This window comes from Sciurus vulgaris, assembly GCF_902686455.1.
Source record: "Sciurus vulgaris genome assembly, chromosome: 5".
NCBI classification, from domain to species: Eukaryota; Metazoa; Chordata; class Mammalia; order Rodentia; family Sciuridae; genus Sciurus; species Sciurus vulgaris.
In genome coordinates this window covers 96,456,198-96,475,270 of record NC_136465.1, presented here as the reverse complement: position 1 = coordinate 96,475,270, position 19,073 = coordinate 96,456,198, and the positions used below count along the sequence as shown (strand labels likewise).

Here is a 19,073-nt window from a genome sequence, read left to right as displayed (position 1 = left end):
AAACTATTACCACAATTTCAGATGGTGATATCTGCTAAGAGTAAAATGGAATGGGTATTGATATGACAAAGGTTGTTGGGGAGGATAGCTAATCTAGATTGTATAGTGTGGTAGATTATTGTTTGGCTAATATTCACCCATTCTTTCTCCCTACCTTCATGGAAGGAGTAGATTTTTCCATTCCATTGACACTGAGCTCAACTGTGCAACATGCTTTTAGCTTTATGGCGAATGGAATGTACTTCCCAACCCCTGGACTTTGTGCTTAGTCATCTGACTTGCTTTGGAGATGTCGGCAGATCTGTCACAATTAGAAGCTTGCAGGATTTATGTTTTGGACTTTCTCTTACACTTTGTCATTGCCACGGAAGGACATGCCTTGGTTAGCCCATCGGTTTCCTTCTGAGCTTCAGCTTCGAACATTACTCAAGGGGTTTAATTTCCTTCACTAAATTCAAGGCCTTTGATTCCTCAGTGTGCATGCTATTTTCACTCATCTCTTGACTATTTTTGTGGAATCTTAAATATAGAAGTGAGTAATCCAGACTGCATTTTGGTGAGAGAAGTGAGAAGTGATTTTTATCAACTATGAAAGTATACAATGAAAACAAGGTAGATGTAAAACTTGTTGTTGTTGACAGGACTCTTAAATAACCAGGAAAACCAACTAAGAGCAGGAAAGCATGTTTGTTTAGTCCAGTGGCTAAGCTCCACCCCAGATATTTTCATTTTCAACACACGATACACATAAAAAGGAAAATGTGAACCACAGGAATGGAATACATAACTGAGGACAAAAGCAAAGTGATGAATATATTGTCAAACTAGATCTTAAATGAATAAGTGCTCTAAACTATAAGGGAAAAACTCATCAACAAAGTTATTTTAAATGCCACATGTCCATGTCCCCACAGATGAATCAAAAGCAAGTATTACAATTCTCGTTAAGTGGCAAAAAAAAGTCACTACGACTAATTTGTTCCTATTACAAGGTATTAATGACAGTATTATCTACAAAAATAATGAAACACCATGGTGACAAAAATACTGGGATTATTTCTTGAATCAACCTCAAGGTACATAGAATGCTGAATATAAGATTTATCCTGAAACATTTCACTTTGCATAAATGTTCATGAAGTCATCTATATTAGAAAACATCATCTGAAGAGACTCAGATTGGAAGGATCTAACTTTGAAACACTGGTATCACTTTGACTGACAGACAGGTTTTGAGCCAATAATCTTCTGTAACCTTCTGTAACAACCCAGATATGATGAGGTCAGTGAAAACAGACATCAGGAAGCCTATATACTTCTTATATAGTTCACAGCTCCAGTATCTCCTTTTTCAAGCTGTAATGTACATGAATTATTTTGATAAGTCATCCTTTGCTACCTAATTTCTCATCATTTTCTTTAGTTTTCTACCTATACCCAAAGTTGAAAAAGTAGCAGAGGCCAAAAATAATAGATTTGGCAGCAAGAAAATGCAGAGGAATGTAGAAGTAACAGACTCACTCATGAGAGTGAGATGTAAACACAGGGAGCAGAGATGATGCCAAGGACATAAGAAACAATAAAATTTAATCTGAATTCAGTAAAAGTCAACTTATCAAGCTTTTTTATTTTAATCGACTTTATGGTCATTGTTCTATGAAAGTAACTATTAAAACCAATGTATATAAAATATTCTTGAAATAACTGAGGGTGGAGGGGAGACTGGTGATTAACATATGCACAGGTGTAATTACTAAAACTTAAAAAATACCTATATATACATACCACCTAAAACTATAAGTACACAGAAACAAAACCCTTTATCTATCCAAAATATTGCACATCCCTTTGAAGAGTGTCACAAAATTTAGGCATTAACTGTAGAAAATTTCAGATTACTGAAAAGAGAATGTTACTGTCTGTGGTGGCCAAGTGGCAAACTTTCTCCAGGATGTCTGATGAACCTGGCAATTGCTAAAGCTCTGTTTTAATAAGAATGAAACCCACCTAGTTTAACTTCAAAGGATGTTTTAGAATTAGTCAAGAAACAAAAAAACTAAAAAAAATATTTATGTAGTAACCATAGAAACCTGGAAGAAATTTCCAAAGTATGTAGTGGCCATTTGTAATGCTTCCTGATTTTCTGATATCCTTTCTATGTTTGATGAACTTCCAGTCTTATGATGCATAACTCCCTTAGGGAAGACCTGGCAACACAGTTATCTAGAGTCTTCTACTCTCCAGGTTCCACTAACCAGTCAGTTACACAAGACTCAGACTCAGAAGTGAGCAGTTAGATGTGTCTGTACAGCACCCACTTTGTTCATAAGGATGGTAACAGAAGCATCCAAATGTTGGTCATGGAAATAATTTAATTAAGGAATAATTTATCTCAGTGCTTGATGTGAAAGTTGCAGCAAAAGGGAGTTTATCTTTAAACTAGTTTTGCGTATAGTTTTTGGTTTTGTTCAGGAAGTTGAACCTTGATCCTGGTCTGCCTGTTCTCTAATAATCTGGTCACATACTCAACATTTCTTTAATAAACTCTTCTGCAGTTTACCCAGGTGGAGACAGATTTTGTGACTTAAATAAATTCTGGTTGATATATAAATTGGTACTAGAAGCAATTAAAGTTAATATAAATTCAGGAAAATCAAAAAGGTACCTGATTGGTTATCTGGCTATCTAAGTGTTGATGACTAAAAATATAGGTGACATTCTGGAAAAAAAAAAAAAAGAGAGAGAGATGTAAAATCTGGCAGTCCATAACCAGCAGTAGCAAATTATTAATTTGAAATAAAGTGATCACTGAAAACAAAAGCTTGGGAGCTCCAGTGGCTACTGGCATGGAATTGAAGAGCATGAAGAACTCAATGAAATTAGTTGCTCCTAATTTCACAGCCCAGCTATAAAAAATAACAGAATGCTCACAATCCTAGTCTCAATTCAAGGCAAGAACCACAGCCAGTTACTGGCTAATAACACTGTTTCTTGAAAGGCAAAAAACAGTTATCTATAAATAGCAGTGTCTATCTTCTGCAGTTCAGGAGGTTTAGAGGATAATACTCTTTCAATATGGATAGTGGGATGCTGAGGTGGCAGTACTCAAATAGAAGCACTTAGCTGTAAGAGACAGGAGGAAATGGTTACTGTTATTTCTAATCAGAATTCTTGGCCTGTAGGAAACACTGGCTTTGGGTATTCGTATGAACAACTCACATGAACAAAACAGATGGTTTCCAAAAAGAGGTCAACTTAATAAAATTACAAAATATTCAGGTTTAATGAACAGAGGCCTGTTTGGGGTGATTGCAACAAGATTTTGTATGTCTTCCCCAATTTCTAGTCCTGAGACAAATCACAGATCGGGGTTTCCTGAGTGAAAGGGAGACTACATTTCTTTGAAGATATCTACTATAATAATATCACAGAGATTAACTATAAACCTTCAGCTTGTTCTTCCTTGTCAAAGTAAACCATATAGGAGATGGGAAAATACCAAGTATGTTGGTATTGTATAGCAGTTATGAACTAACACTGAAACTTGGACCTAGAATACTACTGTGGACTACTACTGGTCAGAAAGGATGTTTGTGGCAGTCAAATGATGAATGGAGTTTTAACTTGAATTTGCCTTATATCCAGCTCAGTAAGGTTATAAACACATACTACGGTTACTTGCAGAGAATAGAGTTGACATTGGAAAAGGACAGTGAATTATGAGAGACTTAATCAAGTAGTGACTTCAAATGCCTGCTGTTATTAAAAATGTGCATTTTTTAGTAGAGCTCTTAGCACCAATATACAACTGTTAATCTCGCATAAACTTTTCTCCCTGGTTCTCAGTAGGCAGAGAATACCTATGAAAGCCACTCTTATATGACAGGTAGGATAATTAATCATTTTATCTTAGGATTACATAAATTATTTGGCTCTATACTACAGTATATTTTGCAACGATCATTACTCTTTCACCATCACGCAGGGCAATTACATTGATGACATGTTTCTAGGACCTGGAAAACAGAAAATAATAAGTATTCAAAGTTCTTTGGTAAAGCATACCTATAAGTCCAAGAAGGTGGAAGATATATGACATGAAAATATCAGAGATACACCTCAATGAAGTTCCTCAGTTCGTAATCCTAAGCATACCAGGAAAGGCCCTACAAAGTTGAAGGTATCTTACTGTACCGTACACCTCCTACTTCTGGATGCAGAATGGTAAGTGGGCCTCCTGGAAGATAATATATTGCTTTGGGAAACCTGTTTTGATTGCTCTATGAACTGACCTGAAAGCTTCTAGCTGTAAGCAAGTGCCATAGGAAAAGGGAGTCTCCCTTGTTTTTCCAGGCTGCTGTGCACCTACCTGGCCTTAATTAATAACCAGCAGATTCAGTGGGTGTTAGAACTGTAAATCATTTATCGGGATGCTATATGGAGTTTGAATCTTAACAGAGTTCTCTAAGGTTTTAGAGCAAAGTCAAAAGGTAGAAAACTCTTCTTCCTTTGAAAAGAGGCACTTAATTTATACTATTAAGTGCTATTAGACTCTACATTTGCCTGTGAAATTAAATGTGACTTGATTTGACCCAAATGAACAAGGTTTAGCTGATCCATCAAGCTATTAAATCAAACATGCCAGTAGCAAGCCATAACAAGTGATTGTGACACACACACAATGAGACTCAAGACAGTCCTCACAGCAGAAGGGGACTGAGCAGACCACTCACATGCTTATTAAGAGTTATCTGAGTTGGACTACAGAGACATTTGTGATGTGCACATTTTTGTTTTTCTAAGGGTTAACTGAAGCATTTTGGTATATTTTAGCTGATGCTACTGCTATTACATTTAAGTATGGAAGAATAATGTATTTTGAGGATTAGGTTTAAGTATAGTCTAAGGGTGTCTAATGATGTAGGACAGCCAAGTAGCTAATGTAATAAATATATTTTAAATGTTTTCTTGCTTTGGCACTTTTTGAAAACCTTTAAAGTATTGAAGAATATCCCATGGATATACTTTCTGTCTCTACAAGGTTAAAATCCACCAAAAAGTGTTGTCTCTGATTCTTTTGTGTCCAGTATACATACAGGCATGTGAACAAAGTTCTACCAATAAGTTTTACCCCATAAGATTTCAATAAGAGATTAACAAATCAACAAGAGAAACTTGAAAGGAGTTTTTTTACTGCTGAGGGTGGTAGCAGAGACTTTGTTTTTGGGGTCAGCAGAGGATGTGAGATGGAGCTAGGGGAGCAGTAGACAGGGCCATCAGATCTAAGGCATTATTTTGGGCTTTCCTTAGAGAAGAGGAGCCTGAAAGTATCTTTCTTCCATCCAAATAGCCTCTTAATCAATAAGCTTTTTTAGCTTCTGTTGCTTAAAATTAAGAATTCAGTTTGAAAAAGAACATATATAGTTTTCAAATGGACTACCAATTTGCTAAATATTTGTAGCACTACTGGATAAAAGGATGCCATGGTAAATAGTGTTTCTTAGAGGGTAAACCACTATGAATGCTGGGGTTTTAGGCCTAGGACTCAGTATCATGGAATCTCATTTGAACCAGTTAATGATAAGAGATATGAATGAAAAGTTATCAGGTAAAGAATAGAGTGATGACAAATATTTTGAAAAAGAGAAAATAAAAGAAATATACGTTGGTACATCTATCACAGAGAAGGAAAAAAGTGCTGGGAAAAAAAGATAATGCTTTGTCCATTTACTTACTATTCCTTATTTAAAAAGATAACAGCAATAGTTTAAGTTTACTCAAACGCTAAATTAGACTTGTAATACACCCACAATCCAATAGATTCCATTCAAAAATAATATGATGATAAAAAAGGAGATAATTTCTTCCTGTTAAAAGCTGGAGTTAACACATATGAAATGACTGGTCTTCCTTTAAGAAGTGAACACACAGCTTCCAGACCAAGGCAGGAGCACAGAGAGGTCAAGTCAGTGCATATGAATCAGCAAGAAGCAGAATGTCAAGAAGGTTTTCTGTGTTTTTATATGAGAAGAAAAATACCGCATCTCTTAGAAAATGATTTTTTCATGCTGTTTCTTAGACTATTAGTTACAAACCAAATTTTTTTTTCTATTTTTTCAAAGGAAAGAATTGATGGCTGTAGAGATACATAGGATGGAAAATAACTATACAATAAATCAAATAGATTAAAATACTTCTAAGTGTCATTTAGAAATAATGCTATTTCCTTTCTACTGAAAACAAGACTTTGATAGTGGAAGAAAATAAGAAAATATTCATTTCAGGAGTTTCATTTGAAAAGCAGCACATGACAAATAACTCATTTAAATGTTTCTTAACTACATATTTGAAAAACAAATCAAAGAATGGTAGGCAACAGCCTTTTATAAATACTCAGGATTTGTAGTTTTAAAAAGTATTAACTTATTATGGGGGTAAATCTATAATGCCATAGACAGTTCAGTTGTTTAAAGTACATAATCAAGAAGGTTATATTTCTAAATGTTTTACAGTAAACTTGTAGAAATTAGTACAATGCCTGAAATATTGCTTAATCATTGTATTTTTCTTGTAAATGATAATAATTTGTACTAGTAAGAATGTACAGCCATTGAAGAGAAGTAGTAGCCTATAGTAAGTATTTGGGTTACACTGCTTAGCTCCACGCTTACTAAAATAGAGTTACTTGTTATTTTTTTAATACATAATTTTCAAGCCAACTTAATTTCAAAATTCAATAAAATGGGTGGTTTTCAGAGTATGCTGGGACCTTGGTTCAAGTTGTTGTTGTTGTTGTTTTTTAAACTTGCTATAATAAAACAAAACAAAATCTTGTTTGCAATAATAACTTGTTCATTTGAATACACTTTAAAGAACTGAAATGACTCTGACATGTTAGGTCTCCCCCACCCCCGATTGTAATTTCTAAAGGAAATACTTTTTTTCTTCTTTTGGTACTTGGGATTGAACCCAGGGATGCTTAACCACTGAGTCACAATCCCAGCCCTTGTTATTTTTATTTTGAGACAGGGTCTCACTAAGTTGTTTAGGGTGTCACTAAAGGCAATACAATTTTTTAAAAAAGGAAATACAATTTTAAGGGAATCTGGCATTAGCCTGTGTGTAGAAAAGTCTTTAAAGAGCATCAAGTGTTCTTTTGGAAGGAACATATAAAAACACATTCCTTAAATCATTATGTGAGGTCAAGGGAATGGCTTGAAGCAATAACAGACACCATTGCACATGGCAGAGGTTGAACAGAGTTCAAATGCATTGTGCTGACAGCAATTGACAATAGAATTCCAGAAGGTCACTTAAGACTAGTGATCAAGATGGTTTGATGGTTGATTTCAGTCAAAAGAATAGTAAAATTTGGACTAGCCTATACAGTAAAAGGAGGAAAGCCTGTGAGAAACCAAAGGATTTGGTCTTCTTTAGGAATAAACAAGTTTTTATATGAATAATTTTATTTAAAAAGTCTATTTTTGGATTCTTGATATACTTTTTGGATGTAGTTGTACAATTTCTTAGTTCATGAAGCTCCGATTTTTGGGAGCAGTGAGATGGAGGTTCCCCTCTTCCCATTTTATTATTACTTACCCTTCAAACACCAATAGAAGTTAACAAAAGTACACACAGAGACACATACATGGGAAGAATCTTCATTTATTTATGAACTATTTGTTAGGGTCCCAAATAACCTTCACTATGCTATTCCACTTAAAGCTATTAACCTGTTTAAAAGGAAATGAAGAATGGAATGGTGTTCCAAATTGCCAGTATCTTAATCTATATTTGTTTACACAACATATATCTGCATGCACCCTTCCCTAGTCCATCTTAGGCTAGGTACTAAGAAGTTTCAACACACACACACACACACACTATATATATATTTATATATATATGTAAACATATATATATGTCTATTTATTTATCCTATTAAAGAAATACTGAGTATCTTTAATAGTCTGATACTTTGGCTCAGGATATAAGGATATAAGTGAAAACCAATAAAGAAAGTTTATATCTTAGTAATAACAACATGTATTTGTTTAGTAATTAAATTCATCAAGATTTTTACATGTGTTATTTGGCATGTGTTATGTCTGTCATTTTGATTTTATAAACCAGGAAGTCAGAGTTGGTAGAAATGCTGACTTTTCCAAGATTACATCTAATAAACAGTAGAGGCGAGATGTGTTTTCCTATTCTTGATGCTGCGCTCTTTTCTCTACCTCACACCCACAAACCTTGTCAACTTCATCTATCCTTGCATTTTCACTGTGCCCTCTAGGATGAAGAAAATGGCTGAAGAAGATTATGAAAGCCACAGCAGTCAGAGTCAGTGAAGAGCTACAGTGTAACACCAACAGCTCCCAGAGCCAGAGGTAATGAGGTACCTGGTAATGCAGAGAAGAACCAGTCAAAAAAAAAAAAAAAAAAACAAAGTGGGCTCTCATGTCACCACTTCATTCTTTTCTTATGGTACTTTAACTATAAAATGCCCAGTTCTGTCTTCCATATTTATGAAAATATGTGGACAGTTTTATGGAAATCAGAGCTTTCAAAGTGAACACTTAAAGATATGAAAGATCTTCAGCAACTAAAGAAAAAGTTGCTTACTATAAAAATTCAGCAATACAGAATCTAGAAAATATCCTACTATGATCTCAACACTAAAGAAATACCTAGAAAACTCAACTTAAATGGAAGGCTAAAATGTTCTACATTAGAAAAAAGTATAAAACCACAACCACTTAGTGCCAAGTTGATCTGAGAGACTGTAGTCAGTACTTTATGTATACTGTCTCAATCTGCAAAACAACTCTAAAATAACATCTGCACTTTACAGGTAAAGTAAATTTAGGGTGAACAATATTAGACACATTATTCCAGAGCAGTACTACAGAGAAAAGATTTTAATTTCCTTCTAAATGACCGCAAAACATATAGGGAAATTGCAGAATCTACCTCAGTAACTTTTTAAGACTGAAAATTTTAATTTGTAAATTACTTTTCATATAAAATAGGAATTATTAATGCCTCCATGAACAGACTTTTAGCATACTTTTCTGCTTTCACAGGCTCCACCTAATTTGTACCTTTTCAATATGTCAGAACTAGATAAATTGAGAAGAAAAGTAGAAAGATGTGGATAGAACACAGCCCGTGTGGAAAATTTCTTGAAATTATGTATCACATATAGTTTATAAATCACTTTAAGAGAACTTTTTCACCAATATGAACTTTGAATATTCTAGCAAAGACAATTGGTGTAGATAGTTTAAGTATTATTTCATTCCCTTAGGGTTGTAAGGTTTTGGTTCTGATAATAAGTAGACGTGGTAGTTTCTAACTATTAAATTATTAAAAGCATATTATTGATAAAAAACTGAAGATGTCTTGAATTTGGCTACTAATAAATTAGGTTATAAAGTTACAAATCACCATATGTTTATGTGTCAGTCATGACATATTAGAGAACAGTTTGTTGTCTTTTTTTTTAAAAATCAGTCTAACTCTACTATTCTAGGTATTCATATCTGTACCTTTTGTTCTGTCTAGTTCATTAAGAGCAGTACTTGAAACTAAAACCCATAGCCTCCACTCTTCAGATCTCATAAAAGACATCCTTGTAATTAATGCACATTTCTACTTAACTTCTAAAGGTGGTTGAAGGATAAATAACATAGTAAACTTAAAAAAAAAATCTATTTCCATTACCCCCAGTAATCTGAGCTTCATGACAAGACATTCTGGAACTGTAACCAAAAAGTATATCCACGTAGTTCAGCAGAAAAGTACTAGACTAACTTGAGTTTGATCTCCGTCCAGCAGTACAAAAATAAGCAAGCAAGCAAATAAATAAAACGTACACACAAACTCCAAGTATACCAAGACTCTAGTAAAGACTTTTTAAAAATAAAAATCTTTTTATATAGATTTGTTTATTCCTGTAAGAGAGTCCCTTTGGTTTCTCACAAACTTTCCTCCTTTTACTGTATAGGCTAGTTCAAATTTTAGTTTCCATGTGACTGAAATCAAAAGCCCCTCTTGATCACTACAGTCTAAGGGACTTCTGAATTCTACTGTCAATTACTGTGAGCACAATGCATTTAACCTCTTTCAAGCAAAACTGCCATGTTTATGGTGTCTCATATTGCTTCAAGCCATACTCTTGAACTCACACAATTACTTAAGGAATATGCTCTTAAACTTGCCTCCCAAAACAGACTTTAAACTTTTTAAAGATGTGGTGCTCCTCCCAAAACAAGACTTTAAAAACTTCTTAAAGACAGAGTGCTCCTGGTCCTTCATAGCTGCTCTGATCTGGTAGATGATACAGAGTACCAGAGCTAACAAAACATAAAAATATTATCCTCTTATTCTTGGATTTTGACCTAAAACTCACTCCTTTTTTTTTTTTGACCTCTTTATCTTTCATCCTCATTCTTTACTTTTCCATCTTGCCCACAGAGTTGGACTGCCTAATGGTTAAGAGATCAGACAGAATCAGACTACGCCTTTTTCCTTTGTGATTTGGGGGCTAATAATACCTATCACACACACACAGACTCACTCACCCTCACACCCTCTTTCTCTTGTAAATAATATCCATAGAATATTGCCTGGAATGTAGTAAATGCTATTTGAGTAACATCTGTCATCATCATTTCAATTTTGGGGCCTTTCAATAGTCATTGTTTTCTCTACCTGGTCTCTGATTTTCCTTCCTATTTGTTCTCATCATTTATATTATGAGATTTCTGTTATTCTGAGTAAAAATTTCACATGGTTTGAATCTAATCATAAGCTTTCAATAATAATACACCCTTAGGTGAGCCACTTCCTGGCTGCCATGACCCATGCCTCAAAGTTAACACTTTTTTGCTATTTCTTTGAAGATGAACATTTTAAATTATCACATAAAACTGACAAAACTATTTTTACTTACTAAATGACACCAAATAAAGTCTTTCCCTACTATAGTTTGATTTAGAATTTTTGTTTTTATTTATACAAAAATGCTATCCCCAGTTTAAATATAGTACAATACTTTCTGTACCAACTAGTTATGTGTAAAGGCATTCATTTACAGCTTGATGTTAAGTTAGATCATATTGCCTGACACAGTAATAATCTAAGCACTGAGCTATATCTTTAATATCTTTTCAATTACTCCACCCATGAGATGGAAATGTCCAATAGATTTGCCTTAGCAAAGTCTCTGATTGTTCCTAAAGTAGCAAATTCTTTCTAGATTATTCTTATGTAAATGAGTCTAGCATTTACATAATGAATTGATGATAATAAATTCAAATTTAAAGTATATTTTATGAAATAAACTTTCAAAGAAGAGTTTAAGAAAGGAAAACAGTAAATGTTTATAAAGCACATATATATTAACATTAAAAAAGAGCACAATCTATTCACTTCACTGGTTTCATCAACCCCTCTTCTGAATCAAATTTTCTACTCTTTAAACTTAGAGAGGAGGATAACGTATTACCTACTTGAAACATCATTTTGGAAAATCATCTGTAGTGGCTTTTTTCCTTTTTTTTCCCCCCTTGAATCCAATTATCTTTTTATTTGTTTCCATACCACCTGAAATGGGTGAGATTTTACATATTGGGAAGGTATATTTTCTACCAGTGAAATTCTACATCATGTACAACCAAAAGAATGGGATCCTAATTAGATTAAGTTATACTCCATGTATGTACAATATACAAAATACACTCTTCTGTCATGTATAGCTATCTAAAAAGCACAGATAAAAAATAAAATAATTTTTTTTTTTTTTTTTTTGGTGGCTTGAAATAAAACATGGGTTATGTAGAATAGGCTAAACTCCCTTAGTATTGAAACAATCAGGTATGATGGAAAGCAAAGGAAACAACTCAATGGGAGGGCACACTTCTCATCTTAATATGTCCTGGTCAGATAAAAGCATTTTCAACTATGAGACCCAAATCAGAAGCTACAAGAGCAGATACTTTAGAATGCAGATAGCAAACTGCTTCTTGCATGCGCTCTAGAGCCTGCAACAGACGGCATATTAATTAATTAGGAAGAAAATGGGCAAGAGGCTGGGGAATGCCACAAAATTGCTATTTTCTGTACTAATGTACAAATATTTTATAAAACAACCACTATGATGCAACTCATTTTTTACCAAGAATTAAAAACCTTCAAAAGGTTTACCAGTTGTCAGGAAAAAATGTATTTTTACAGGCTTATGAATAAATTCCAGAACTATGAGACATTAGAGATCAGCTAGCCAAACTTCTGTATTATTAAGATGAGAAATAAGACACTGTAAGATTAAGTGACATCTTGAAAATTATATCTAGTTCAAGTAAGTGTGTCATGGATCAGGAACTAAAGAAAGTTCATTTTGGTTAAATCTTATCTTTTAAATGGTTTGAGATACAAAGAAGCACACAAAAATACTGCAGCAAAACTGAACTGAAAGGGCCCTTTAATAATTAAGAAATTATAACAATGTGTTGACCACAAAGTCTCTGATGTAAAGCTCCTTACTCCTCTCTGAAAATCTAGAAGAATTCTCCAAAGTGAATGTTATTTTCCTGAGGTGATTTAGAAAACACAGGCCATAATTCTGGTTCTTAAGAGGAAAAAAAAAATAATCTTTTATTACATTTGGATGAGACTTTATTTTTTAGGAATCACTGGCTGTGAGAAGTTGTTGCTTGCAGAATATTATTAACACTTCCTCCCTCACAGCAAGGTCATGTGTAACAGTCTGAACTTGTGGGATGGGTTGGAACTCTTCATTCTAATCCAGGGGCCATAGGTCACTGTAAACCACAAATTCTTCCTCCCTAGGGAAGTGTTAGGGACGAGGCCTTCCCCATCTCATTCTTCGCCATCTCTTTTATACAAAATAAGTTCACAGTATTAATGACACATCTGCCATATTATAATACTTTATCTGGCAATTTATATGAAGAGAGATAAATTTTCTCTGAAATAGCACCTAAGAAATTTCAATTGCCCAGTTCCACAGAGGCATAATGAAAGAATGAAATTTTTAAAGGACTGGAGTAAGAAATTTTCCCAAGATGATTTTTTGTTTGTTTGTTTTTTGGTACTAGAGATCTAACTCGGGTGCTTTACCACTGAGTTACATTCTAGTCTTTTTATTTTTTTATTTTAAGACACTAAGCTGCTTAGGGCCTCCCTAATTTGCTGAAGCTAGCCTCAAACTTGAGAGCCTCCTGCTTCAGCCTCTGAGTTGTGCCACCACACCAAGTCCAAGATAATTTTTATGATCAAGAGCAAGGGTTGACAATTTTTTTTTTTTTTTCTGTAAAGAAACATGGTATTTTAGATTATATGGTCCAGTCTCTCTCAACTACTCAACTCTGATGTTACAGCATGAAACCACCCAGAAGACAGTATACAAGTGAAAGAGTATGGATGAGTGTGCCAACATAACTTTATTTACTCAAACAGGGGCAGGATGAATTTGACCGGTGACCTATATAGTTTGCAACCTCTGATAGAGAATTTCTAGTAATACAAGAGAGTTTGAAGTCAAATTTTAATTTTAATAAGTATTTTCCCATGCAAGTAGCTATACTTGTAGTTATTTAGCTTATTATCACACAGATTAAACACATATTTTAATCTTTCATTTTTCTGTCTAACTTTTCTATAATATAAATATAGTAAAGCTGACTAAATCCATTAAAAATTAGATAATTTGGGCTGGGGATATAGCTCAGTTGGTAGAGTGCTTGCCTCGCAAGCACAAGGCACTGGGTTCAAACCCCAACACTGCAAAAAAAAAAAAATAGATAATTTCTATTAAATACTATTGAAAATTTATGTCTCACGTTGAAAAATATTACTTTTTCAATTCTATAATAAATTTGTAAATTAAATGTAATAATTTTTCTTGGCATTAGAAAGAAAGATTTTCCAGAGGAGTTTTAAAAAAGACTACCAAGTTCAATATCTATAACCACAATTATCATCAAAATTGACTCATCATTTATTCAAGTTATTTTTTTGGTTGAGCTCTTAAAAGGTTTTCTTTATTTGGATATTTTGATTACATATTAATTTTCAGTCATAACTTGGACTAATAGCACATATATTACATAACAGGAAAAATTTATGATGTAATTATTTAAATTATGATTCAATTAATTAGTACAAATGTAGGTAATCCCTCTGCCTTGTCCAAGATGTTCAGACCAAATGATTAGTAGGTATGTATAAAGTTTAGTGACATTTCTACTGATTTGACACATAAAAAAATCAGAAAACATCATCTAAAATTAAATGTTTTCTCAGAATAATTTCTAATTTTAATTCAAGTATATTCCTACTTGAGTATAGTTGTAATACTCAACAGGATTAGATAACTAATTAAAGATTCACTGACTTAAGATACATAGTAAAAGCCACGTTCAGTCCTGTGATGTTCCCTTCAAACTGTTAGTGAATTTGGTAATGGTGTGACAATGCCAAAGGAAAGACTGTTTAAGACAAAGACATATAGAGACAGGGCTCAACTCAACATTGTCTTCTTACTTCAAAGAATTTTTTAAATTTCAAGAGGAAAAAATGATTACTTCACAGTCTAAAATGTAAGTTCAGTAGGAACTAAGGTCTGTGGAGCTGAGAAGTATAATGTTGAAAATCTTAGACTGACCCTAGTTAAACAAACAACAACAACAAATCCCAAAACTGGAAAAAGGAAAAGAAAATTTTTGTTCTGGAAATGTGTTCTTCTCTGATGCAAATAGAAATCCAACTTCCAAAAGAAGAAATAGAGATAAGTGGCAGTAATTTAGTTTTTTGGAAGAAGAAAAACAATATGAATTTGCTAAAAAAACAAAAACATAAAAACTATTGTTTTTTCCAAGTATTGGTTTAAAAGCTCTGAGATGTCATTCTCATTGTGAAAAAATTTCCAAGACCTAAGATATTCATAAAAATCAACTTGAAATATCTTTTATTTTTTTTAAGAAAAGGGTAAAAAAAGCTCTTAATGTTTAAAAAGTTAAATAAAAATTGGTCTTATTAATTGGTGCTTTCATTTCAGATATTTTATCTACTTGCATTTTTTTCATAGCTTTTTTGTTGGAGAAGACAGAAACATTCAAAGATTGAAAGTATTCCACAATATGTATTATTAAGAAAACTCTGTAATCCAAAAAGCAATAAATTTCCTACAAGTATACTAATAAAATTAGTTGGAATCTTCTGTGAATTAGTACCAGGAGTGAAATAAAATTCTAGGATTCAGATTATAAACTTCAGAGTACACAGGATATCAAACATTCTTCTGAACAGCATATGTGTAATTGTCAAAAATAATGCAACTAGTGTTTTTCAGGTATTGCTTAATAATGTGGTGAAGATAATCATAGCACATATTTACACAGTATATAACACATATCATCCTCAGTACAACTATTTTCCTATGTATTATACTTATAACCACTGTAAGATAGGTATTAAATTTATTCTTATCTTATAAGGAAACATATACAGAGAAAATATGATACAAATGGAACTTAACATGGTTTTAATTTTGTTGTTATGACTATTGTTTAGTGAACTCTTTACACATAACTGGCTTACCTGACTAACACAAATAAATACTTGTCCTTTAATATGAACACACAGACTAAAATGGCAGAGTTCAATGTTAGTTTTTTCAACAGTTAATCTACCTCACACAAGGACTGGATAACTCTTAAAAAAATGTTTCCTTGGGGAATGATCAAATTATGTTATATGTATGTACAAATATGGCAAAATAATTCCCACTATTATGTATTATTATAATGTACCAGTTAAAAATACATTTAAAAAATGAATGAAAAGGTCTATTATTTGAAATGTATAAGTAACCATATATTCTCTGTCAAAAAATATGTGATTTTAAAGTATCTTCCATCTTGATCAAAGAAATATTAGTCTAAAACAATCTTATAAATAGGCTTGCTTTATTACATAATTTCTTATCCAGATTTAGAGATTGAATAAGGCTTGGCAGTATACTATTAAGGGATACATGGAAACAATCTAAATATCTATCAACAGATGAATGGATAAAGAAAATTCAGTATATATGTATGACAACATACTGTTCAGCCTTTAAAAATTAAGGAAATTCTGTTATATGTGGCAACATGATGAACCTTGAGGACATCATGCTAAGTGAAATGAAGTCAGTCACAAAATGGCATATACTGCAAGATCCCAATTACACAAAATGTCTAAAATAGTCAAAGAATCAAAGAGTAGAATGGTAGCTACCAGGGGGCTGCGGGAGGAGAGTCACTCATCAACTGCATGAAGTTTCAGTCCAGAAAAATGAATAAGCACTAAAGATTAGCTCTATCTACAATCCTGTATCCAATGATAATGTCAATGATAAAGTCCTATAGACTTTAAATCTTGTTTAGATAGTAGCTCTCAGGGTAATTTTTTTTTTTTACCATAATCATATTACATAAATTATAAAAAAAGGAAAAAAAGATATAAAAGAATATATCCACAAGAAGTTTCCAGTTTACTTCAACTCTATGTTCTTTAACTATTGCAATCAATCCTGTATGCATGTGAAAAGTATCTACAATTCCTTTGCTGAATGACTTCTCTTGAACCCCTTTTCCGGAACATGTATACCTCTAATTGAAAAGTCAATTGATTCCTTTGGGCTCAGAATTTTTTCTGTTAAGAAGATTAGACATTAGGAATTTGGGTAAAAATGGTTTTAAAAACACCCTGAGGTAATGATGTGTGATGCTCAAAGATTTACTCCCACACAGAACGCTTTTTTGGATGGTTAATTTATCTGAAAAGGCTCCTTACCAATTTTTTTCCTCTGGTGACAAGTTCTCCTTTATTAAAATGTAATGGTAGCCACAAAGGTGTGGGAATTTTCTTTGTATTACACCAAATTTGACTTTAAATTAAGAGTAAAAGATTTAAGTGGGTGTCATGAATTTTAATTCACTTCTTAGCTACAACTTAACTGCCAGCTACAGGTCCACCAATTATTTAAGTTTAGATATTATCCATCAAATTCCCTCATATGCATTATGTTTTATTTATGTTATGTTACATTATATAACAAGACATAAGTTATATGTTCATATTATATACTTACACATGTAATACTTAAAAGTATTTTTATGTAATATATGACATGTACTAAGCATACAAATAAAGCATATTAAATATTGTATATGGAAAATTATATAATTATATAAAATATAAACCATTTAATAGTGATTACATTGAACATCTCATTTTAAGGTGTTTCTTATCTTGCATGTTATTTAAGAAGACTAAAGCTTTGTTGAAAAGACAACAAATCATTTGACCTATTATTTTCAGCAACCACTCAAACTCAAAAACCACATTACAGTGAGATATTTATTTTGCAAAACTTTAGTATATAACCTGAATTATAACAAGCATATTCTGAGTGATGTTTCTGAAATGGAACTATGGCTGAGAAGCCTTCATTTGCTAACTGTAATGAAAGCCATTAGAACCACAATGGGGTTAACAGAGGACAACTTAAAGGTACACATAAATTTCTACAAATACTGTAAGAAATTCACAAATGTACAGCAAAAAATTCAAATCTACTATCTTTGTGAGTAATGAGTGCAATGATAAGTTGGAAATTATTAGGAGTCTAGCAAGAAATTATTCACTGATCCTTTTTTGCTGAAAGAGGGAATTTATGTTTATAGATTTAGCTATTAGAATATATATGCAAAAATATATTCGAATAGATATGAAAATTATATATGGAAAATTATCTGAAAGAATTTCTATTTCCATGATAAAGGACATTTTAAATATCTTTAAGTTACTGTATGGAAGCCACTGCTTGAATTCATGGAAGCACAAATTTAAACTTTCAGAAGATACTTACCCTTTTCTGTTCTTTTACATATTCTATCAATTCATCTCTTGTTCTTTTCACTGCCTCTTCTATAGCCTTTTCACTTCGCTTCTGTTCTTCTATTATTGCTGCCTTAACAGTTTCCTGTTTGTGGAAAGAGGAAAAAGTCAGCAAGGTATGTACCAAGACATATTTGTGTCTATTTTATATAAACCAGAAATCCTCTTCAGTGGGTGGGAGCTCTGTTCAAAGCTTACCTTTAAACAGGAATATGAACCTATAAAATCTTTTGGGATCTGTTACAGATTTCGCAGAACTCTTTCCTAAACTGAGTTAAAGGGAAAAGAAATGGAATAAAGCCATTTATTGCAGGGAGCGCCTGACAGACTCCAATGGCTTCCTTACCAACATTTCATTTGATGTTTACATGATTGATTGCCTTCCTGTACTTTGCACTATCCACATAAGACTTCAAACTTGTGTTTATTCTTCCAAGAACACCCTAATGCTCTGTTTTATTCACGTTTAATTTTACCATCATACAATAATCAAGTGTGGTCTGGGCGGTAAGATTTACAGCTAGTTTGGTTCTCCTGCCAGGTTAGGATGTTGGGAGTTGGACACCATGAATAAAAGGTAAAAATTCTACTCGGATTGCTAACATTTGAAATGAGAGACCTAAGGAAGAAAAAGATATTCCCCATTTTAATGAATTAGAAATCAGGTACCTAAATGATTTCAGAATGTCAGACAGAGAAAAAAGGCTAACACTCTAAAAAAGAAATGCAGCATTTCTCAAGAAGTTGGAATATTCTCTGCTGAAATAGTGCTTCATGGGTTGAAATGTATATTATAAAACAAAATTTGTTTCATTTATTTATATAGGTCCCATCCTTTATCTGTTGGAGAGTAAGAAAATCAATTACAAAATATCTTGAAGTTTCTCAGAATATTTCCTTCATTTTTTATTTTTGAGGAATTTTTCCCTTGATGTGTTTGATTTGCCACAGTTTTCCCCAATTTTAGATATGCACATATATGAACCATAATATGTAAAATAATATTAAAGATTCACTATTGTAAAAATACTATAGAAAATTTGAAAACAGAGAAAAACACAAAGCAATCTATACATATATGTAGGCTTAGATATAATGAA

At 32.7% G+C, this 19,073-nt stretch overlaps 1 protein-coding gene across 9 annotated transcripts in view; it reads right to left on the bottom strand.

Annotated features, from left to right (window-relative positions):
- Positions 1–19,073, bottom strand: part of CCDC91 (coiled-coil domain containing 91) — a 423,551-nt gene that overhangs the window by 41,833 nt on the left and 362,645 nt on the right. For 4 of the 9 annotated variants that reach the window (XM_079139393.1, XM_079139394.1, XM_079139398.1 and 1 more), the window contains one exon: positions 17,945–18,058. In XM_079139393.1, coding sequence (XP_078995519.1) covers positions 17,945–18,058 — 114 coding nt within the window. Of the gene's footprint in view, positions 1–6,286; positions 8,403–17,944; positions 18,059–19,073 lie in introns of those variants that run through there. The other 5 variants (XM_079139392.1, XM_079139390.1, XM_079139391.1 and 2 more) reach the window with 5 other exon arrangements.